This window comes from Etheostoma spectabile, chromosome 18, assembly GCF_008692095.1.
Source record: "Etheostoma spectabile isolate EspeVRDwgs_2016 chromosome 18, UIUC_Espe_1.0, whole genome shotgun sequence".
In the NCBI taxonomy this organism is placed as follows: Eukaryota; Metazoa; Chordata; class Actinopteri; order Perciformes; family Percidae; genus Etheostoma; species Etheostoma spectabile.
The window spans coordinates 20,213,833-20,222,454 of record NC_045750.1 but is presented as its reverse complement, the minus strand read 5'-3'; the positions used below and the strand labels follow the sequence as shown (position 1 = coordinate 20,222,454).

Here is an 8,622-nt window from a genome sequence, read left to right as displayed (position 1 = left end):
ATATATATATGTATATATATGTATGTATATATATGTATATATATATATGTGTATATATATATGTATATATGTGTATGTATATATATGTGTATATATATGTATATGTAGGATATGTACTCAGCCTTTGTTTCCTGTTCTTTCAAAGGTACCTACCCAGAGAGGTGGATCCTCTGGTGTACAACATGTCCCATGAGGACCCTGGCAGCGTCTCCTACTCTGAAATTGGAGGCTTGTCTGAACAGATCCGTGAGCTGAGAGAGGTACAACAAAGCTGCAACAATTATTCAGCAGGATAGACTTCTTGAGTTTTGGCTGTTTTTTAGATTATCTTACTCACATTTTGATATATATGTGGTTGCATGGTGCCTTTGATTGTAAGGATTCTTAAGACCAGATGCATTTAGGTTTTTATTATCTATTCATTGAGTCCAAAACAATGCTGCTTTTATTTTGTTGCAGGTGATTGAGCTGCCTCTGACCAACCCTGAGCTCTTCCAAAGAGTGGGAATCATCCCCCCTAAAGGCTGCTTGCTCTATGGTCCTCCAGGTCAGTAGTTCATTGAAAATACACCTGTCTTTATAAGGCCATGTCTGCACATCACATTTGAGTAACTTTTTTTTTAATTTCTTTTTTTTTAACCTGTGTCTGGTGTAGGGCTGAAACAATTCCTCGAGTAACTTGAATAATTCAATTCATAACAATCCTCGATGCAAAATTCTTTGCCTCAAAGCTTCTTTTTAACAATGTAATCAACATTGTATACCGCAGAGAGCAAAAATAGTAAGACAGAGAAAACGGTTAGGAAATAGTAAATAAATAAATTTACACAATAAAAGAAATAGTTTAGATTTTGTAACTGTTTTATGCATTCTCCTTCATATAACGTGTAATGTTGCGGAGCCAAACAAACCCTTTAGTAATAAACTTTCAGTAAATATGATGATATCAAAACGTTTTTTTAAATATTCTGATAGTACTGAATACTGACAGTAAAATAAGCCACTATAAACCTATATAAAGACCCAGTCAAGCAAAATAAAGAAATGACCAGGAATCTTAAAAAATACAGTGATACAAATTTTTGGTCATACCGCCCTGCACTAGGACTTGCTTGCTGTCCCAAAATCCAGGCTCCGGACATTTGGCGACAGAGCCTTCTGTGTCAGTGCATCGCTCTGGAACCAGCTTCCTCTTGCTATTCGCTCTGCCTCCTCTATTATAACCTTTAAACCAGCCTTCAAACACATACCTCTTCACTGAGGCTTATGGAATTTAATCTCTCCTGGCCACCCTTAAACCCCCCCCCCCCCCCCCCCCGCCCCCCCCCCCTTGTTTGTTAAGCGTCCTTGGGTTTGTAAAGGCGTATTAATTCAAAATTATTATTATTATTATTTAACCAGAAAGAAAACTCATTGAGATTAAAAATCTCTTTTCCAAGAGTGTCCTGGCCAAGATAACAGCAGTACAACAACAAGGTTGCAGACATATACAAATAACAATATCAAACTACAACATAAACATAAAACACTTTAGGCTGTTAAAATAAGTGAGTAAAGGTCATAAATATCAAAATTTCAACAATAGTGATAACAACAGATCGTCAGAATAATCAATCATAACATCTACAGCCAGTGTGTTCAGCCTCCATGTCATTTAAAAGTACTTTAAAAGCAGCCAGTGAAACCATCTCCTGAAGATTCAGGCAATTTGCAGCTGATTCCAAGCATAGGGGGCCGCGTACTTAAACACCCCTTTTCCTAATTCAGTCCGGACTTGAGGGACATGCGGACTTAATGTCTGCATGCAGTGTCTCATCTGGCGTTTAAATGGGAACCATGCAGTTTTTTAAGCTTAATTTACCTTAACTGAGCATTTTTGAGTCATTGGAATGGTTATGATTTTTTGGTGTTTGGTGCTTGCTCCCCGTAGAGCCTGTGAGTGGGAAAAAACAGCCTAGCACCAGGAAGCATTGCGTGATGTCAGGTCTTGCGTAACAAATTGCTTCATGGCACTGCAAGCATACACCGATTCAGGGAACTGGCTAACAAGGTAGCGATGGAGTTTTTAGAAAGCTTTAGAAAGCTGTCTGTAAACTTAGCTGCTGGCAGAGACAAACCAGCGCCTCATGCACATGGCTACTTAATATGCACGTAAATTACATCATGGGAACGTGCAGATGATGTCCGCATTCTTCATTCAGTTCATTCAGAAAGTTCACTCAGATTGGCCTTCTGAATATGTGTCCCCCAGAACAGTATAGTTGAATAGCCCTGCTGTAAGCTTTGTACAGTCACAGTGTCTGAGCTCATTGAACAACTTTTTTTGTATATGCAATGTAAAACCCAGAGACATGAAGGGGAAGGGGGCCGAAAAAGATTTACATGCAGCCAGTGCTTAGTGTCTATTCCTGTTATTGTATGCAATAAAATGGTTGCTTTTTCTAAAAATTAAACCTTTCTTTTATATATCTACTATTTACTATAAAGCAAAAACATTTCTTATCCAATTAATCAATCAATGGAATAATTGGTGGAATACTCGATTACTAAAATAATTGCTGCAGCCCTAGTCTAATATTGATGAGTGAGTTTTTTTTATTCTCTGTAACAGGCACTGGAAAGACTCTTCTTGCCAGAGCAGTGGCCAGTCAGCTGGACTGTAACTTCCTCAAGGTGAGTGTCATTGCAAATTTCAGGGTGTACTACCACACTGCAGCAGTCAGCTGATGTCTGTGTGTGTGCACGCCACAGGTTGTATCCAGCTCTATCGTGGACAAGTACATTGGTGAGAGCGCCAGGCTGATCAGAGAGATGTTCAACTATGCCAGGGACCACCAGCCTTGCATCATCTTTATGGATGAGATTGATGCCATTGGTAAGTGACACTGGAGATCTGGTATGGTTCTTGACTTTCCTGTGACTTTAACATTTTAGTTTACGTGTGATGTTTTTCAAAGGGTATATCGGGGATCAATTAGTGAATTTATTAGTTTAATAATAATAATGTATCCTTTATTAGTCCCACAAGGAGAAATTACAATTTACAAAGGGGCGGGGCGTGTGTGATTACAATTTGTTGTTATTACACACAGGCCTGAATTACACACACATGCTCACTACCTTTACATGCACTAAATGGAGAGATGTCAGAGTGAGGGGGCTGTCCATGGAAAGGGGCCACAAGCAGTTTGGTTCAGTGCCTTGCTCAAGAGCACCTTGGCAGTGCCCAGAAGGTGAACTGGCACCTCTCCAGCTAATAGTCCACCACAATACTTTGGTCCTTATGTGGACTTGAACCAGCGACCCTCCAGTACCCAAACCAACTCCCCTACGGACTGAGCTACTGCCACTGCCTTGTTATTGTTATCTCATTCTGTAGCTACAGAAAACAAAAAACAAACTCCACAGTGGAGGTCTGCAGCTAACCCCCTCTGAAAAAGGACTACTTTTTCTATCCCATTAAGTTTACGCTTTATTTAAAATATTTTCACCGTTTTACTTTGCTGTCAGACAGCCTTATCTAGGTGGAACTGACACCGTTGTATCAAATCAAACAGAATCCATTGACAAAAAAAAACAGTAATTTCACCTCACTGAACACATTTCTACAGGTGAAGAGGACAACTAATGGTTAGCTTGTAGCTGTTAGTGCAATAATTCCTTTGTGTCAAATGGGAGACAAACAAACTGAATTCTTCACCCAGAAGAGGGGTTTGCCCGGGTTGCAATTTAAATCTGACCCGGTCTTTTTCGACAATGTTTCATTTACGGGATTGTTCCAGTTCTGCCGGATGTCTCTCATTTTTGGCTGTTGGCATGTTTTTGGCATTCCAAACTCGATTTGGGAAACATCCTTTGCGCTAGAACCAACAATTAAATTGTTTTTTGTCGTTTTTTTGAGTAAAATTCGATTCACACACTTGACAACCATTTTAATTCCAGAGCTCGCCTACCTACATGCACAAGGTCCTTCCCATTGTACCTGTGTCCGGCACTTAACGCTGCCCGAGGCGATCGTAATTGGTTTAAAAAAATGCAAATAAAAGCGCACATTTTTCTCCTATCCCGGAATTTTGTATGGATTAGGGCTGTCGGAACTAATACCGAAAGTTGAATATGATTTGAATATTAAAAAATCAATACTATTTGAATGCTGAAATTACTATTCCAATGTGACTTAAAAAAAAAAAGCATATATAAATATGTTGGCTAACGGCTAATCTCCCTCTTCTCACCTTGGCCTACCCGCATGCGTCATGTCTGATGAACATTGAGTTTGCGGGAGTGAGAAACACAAGGCATTGTTGTAAGATCTTAAGATCATAGAGCTAACGTCACGTACCGTTAACGTTAGTCAGTGGGAGTGACAGGTTGTGGCTGGAAGAAGGATGGGAAATAGATTGTAACTCGTTCTTGTTTCCTAACTGTGTCATGTTTGTGTGTTGTACCCTGTAGGTGGCCGTCGATTCTCTGAGGGAACTTCTGCTGACAGAGAGATTCAAAGGACTTTGATGGAGGTAACTTATTCACTAAAGTGTCCCAAACATTGAAATAAAATGGATAGAAAAGGCATTCAGCTGTTTGCCGTGGTCATTTGACTAGCACAGGAACCAGTGCTTAAAATCAGCATAAAAGCACGGTGGAACCCGGTGCGTTGTTTGGCCTGATGCAAAGAGTTTCATTATTAATTAATAATTAATAATTAATTAATATAAAATGCTGAAGACTAACACAATAACTACCAAACCAATCCAGGCAGCAGAAAACTTGGTGTTTTATCAATGGTTTATCCCCGCCGATTTTAAACCAGCTTAGTGTCAGTCAACAGGGCATAGAAAACCTGCCTGCGTGTCCCAGAGGGAGTGTAAATGTGCTGTATTTATATAGCGCTTTTCTAGTCTTAACATCATACAGGAAACATTCACCATTCACACACTGTGGCCGAGGCTTCCGTACAAGGTGCCACCTGCTCATCAGATAAACACTCACACACATTCACACTCCGATGCACAGCATCGGGGGCCACTTTTAGCTTGCTATTATTATATTGCAGCAAAGGTGTCTGCGTGGAATTTTGGAACGTGTAACAACACTTGGTACCACAAAACTGGCACCGCAAGACTCACTGTGGCTTTAACTGCGGTATTAGAGCTCCGCCTATTAGCCTATTAGAGCTCCGCTCTCTATTAAGAGAGCGGATCTCTGATGTTTTCCTTACTATATGTCCATATGTTCTTGCAGTTGTTAATAGTACCTATCCTCGGGTGTGTTCCCTAGAGATTTTAAACATGTATTAGTCAAACCTCAAATTAAAAAACCTGGACTCGATCCTACAGATCTAGCAAAATATCTAAGCTACCTTTCTTGTGTAAAATACTTGAAAAGTTGGTTTACAGTCAACTAATGGCCTTTTTGGAAGAACACAACACTCTTAAACTTTTCCAATCCGGTTTTAAAACTCTCCACATCACCGAAACTGCTCTTTTAAAAGTATTTAATTATATATTTTTAGCTACTACTGTCTCTGTGATTGTGTTGTTTTGGTGCTTCTTGATCTAACTGCTGCATTTGACACGGTGGACCATAAAATCCTGATTTCTTATTTGGAGCAGTGAGTGGGCATCAAGGACGTAGCTCTTAGCTGGTTCAGGTCCTATTTGGAAGGTTGCACTTTCTGTGTCAGCTGTGGTGACTCAGTGTCCTCCTCTGCTCCTCACGTGTGGGGTCCCACAGGGCTCGGTTTTAGGCCCTCTTTTAGGAAGCATGGCATTCTATTCCACAGCTATGCTGATGACAACCAAATCTATGTGCCCCTAAAAAGAGCAACTCTGTCAGACCACTGCTCGAATGCCTTGATGACATAAAGACCAAGTTTTAATTAAACAAAAAGGGAAAAATGGTTGTGATGAAAGGGAAGTGATGGTTGTTGGTGTCCACGCTGGGACACCTTTGTCGACCTAGGTCCCTTGGCTCAATGTGTCAAGCCGTTACCAATTTAGGTGTTAAAATTTATTCCGATATTAGCTTGTCAAAAAGATTCAGGCAGTGGTTAAAGCAGGCTTTTTACAACTACGGTAGCTAGCCAAAATAAAGCAGATTCTTACTAGGCAGCACTTTGAGACAGTAATCCACGCCTTTATGACCACTCTGTTGGGTTACTTTAAAGCCCTATATGTAGGGATCAGTGCCTCATCTGTTGCTCATCTCCAGATGGTGCAAAATGCTGCGGCACGTCATTTAACTGTTTGTTTTATTTGGATCCCTATTAGCTTTAGCATGCACTAAAAGCTATTCTTCCTGGAGTCCTACAATCTTTTCTTTGACAAGACTCATTATGACATTTCATTACACGCACAGACATACATTTGAAAATACAAATCATAAGTAAATCTTACAGTTGACGCAATTAATACAAGAAATAAAACAAAAGACACTATTTTGAATAGAACTGGAGCACTTAAATGTGCACATTACCCCTGTTTTAGCTTCACTCCACTGCCTGCCTATATATTTTAGGATCCATTTCAAAATTAACAAGGCCATTTAAATCTTACCTCTCCAAGCTGCTTTACCCCTACGCACCAACACGCTCACTCAGGTCAGCTGAACAACTGCACCTGAGTGTCCCCAAAACAAAGCAGAAACTTAAAGGGGATTGTGCCTTTGCTGCGGCAGCTCCAAAAATATGGAATGACCTACCTCTGCCAATCAGGCAGACTTCTTCACTGTCTAATTTTAAATCTCTTCTTAAAACTTACCTTTTTCCCTTGGCCTTTTCCAACTGAGGCTGACATTTTTGTGCAAAATGTTTTACTGTGATACTTTTTCATGTTTTTAAATGACTACTTTGTTCTGTACAGCACATTGTGCAACAATGTTTGCTTTTTAAAGTGCTTTATAAATACATTTTGATTGATGGATGGTATTAAAGTCTACTTTACGACTATTAAAGTCACCCCAGTAAATAATTAAATAAAAGCAGTGAATGATTTAGTTGGTTTATGTGTGGTGTGTTCTGTCAGCTGCTGAACCAGATGGACGGCTTTGACACGCTGCACAGAGTCAAGATGATCATGGCAACCAACAGACCTGACACTCTGGACCCTGCCTTGCTGCGGCCTGGCAGACTGGACCGTAAAATCCGTAAGATCTGTTTCTGTTTATTATCTTTGTCAGCTTTCTGTGACCACGTGCAGCAGAACTAATGTCCTTTTCTGATCTTTAGACATTGAGCTGCCCAATGAACAGGCTCGTTTGGACATCCTCAAGATCCACTCCAGTCCCATTACCAAGCACGGAGAAATAGGTTAGTGAGCAGTATGTCAATATATTGTCCTCAGTAGCAAACCATGACTCTTAAACCTTGGCCCCTCTGACCCCCACAATTACCAGCCTAGCTTATAGTACTGGAAAAGTTATTTGACAATTCCAGCTCTGAAACAACAAGCCTTAACAATGCAACGTGCAAACTGCATCAAGACAATGTTATCACCGAAACTAAAAACATTTCATTTCTAAAGCAAAATACAAATCTTCTTACAAATAATTGTCTGTCTGTGCACTTCAGCTAAATATGGTGACAATTGGGTAGCAAAACGCATGACAGCGATCCCCTCTCACCACACAAAACAGAGTACATGTCACGTGTCTATACATCATAACAGAGCGCACACAGCCAAGTAACCATCCCTAATAAACCTTAACATATCCAAAATGGTTTTGGAGGGAAAACGTTGCCTATTTGTTAATACATAAAAGCAATAATAATGTCACCACAACTCAAATTTTGTTTTGATTTATGTTTGTCTACAACGCATTTTTGCTATTCTCAATCCAAAAGAAAAAACTCTCCCTCTCTCTTAGAACCCATGAGCAACGGGCGGGGGCAGAGTGTTCACTCACACATGTTGCTGCACGTGCACATATACACACTCGAAAACTTGTTTTTAGCGGCAACAGAGAGAACTAAATTTTCAAAAAGTGTGGTTACACTTAAAGGAGAATTCTGGACAATTATTAAGTTAATCGTGATCGCTATAAATATGCGAGTACAGTCAATAGAAACAAAAACAAAAGAAAAAACAAGCTCAACACGGAGTAGCTGCAGCAGTTGTCGGGGCAGGTTTTAGAGTGCCTTGGTGCACAGACACAAAATAACACTGCCAAGCCAGATCGATCACACACAAAATGGATGAGCTACAAATACACACGGAATAGCTGCGGGATGCTTATCACAGGAACATGACTGAACACACGGCAGCAAACAGTGTACAGGGCGAGCTAGCAGCTTACAGGGCGAGCTAGCTACCAGCAGGATAGAGACAGGTGTAGGTAAATTACATTTCCTATGTATGTGTTCCAAATATGAAGACTTAGGAATCAAATATTTTCAAAAATTTCAAAACATATTCTAGGCTTCACTACCTAAACTGAGGACAAAAAGATTCCTTTTTGTTAAGGGAAGATAAAAGCACGGTATGGCTAGCAGCTAAATATGTCTTCTCCTGCCACAGTACAAGACTAAATAAATACAGATTTTATATATTATCATTTTAATGTTTTTATTGTTTCTAAGTACCCTGTACGGGACGTTAACATAATTTGTTTAGTTTCTACAATTAT

At 39.9% G+C, this 8,622-nt stretch overlaps 2 protein-coding genes across 2 annotated transcripts in view; one reads left to right on the top strand and one right to left on the bottom strand.

Moving 5' to 3' along the window:
* Positions 1-8,622, bottom strand: part of mdn1 (midasin AAA ATPase 1) — a 1,030,807-nt gene that overhangs the window by 361,999 nt on the left and 660,186 nt on the right. The gene's annotated exons all lie outside the window — the stretch shown is intronic.
* The window catches only part of psmc6 (proteasome 26S subunit, ATPase 6), a 22,061-nt gene that overhangs the window by 12,559 nt on the left and 880 nt on the right, over positions 1-8,622 (top strand). Inside the window, exons 6-12 of the mRNA XM_032542356.1 lie at positions 146-260; positions 460-547; positions 2,612-2,673; positions 2,752-2,875; positions 4,456-4,517; positions 7,023-7,143; positions 7,226-7,306. Of these exons, the coding sequence (XP_032398247.1) occupies positions 146-260; positions 460-547; positions 2,612-2,673; positions 2,752-2,875; positions 4,456-4,517; positions 7,023-7,143; positions 7,226-7,306 (653 nt within the window). The remainder of the gene's footprint in view (positions 1-145; positions 261-459; positions 548-2,611; positions 2,674-2,751; positions 2,876-4,455; positions 4,518-7,022; positions 7,144-7,225; positions 7,307-8,622) is intronic.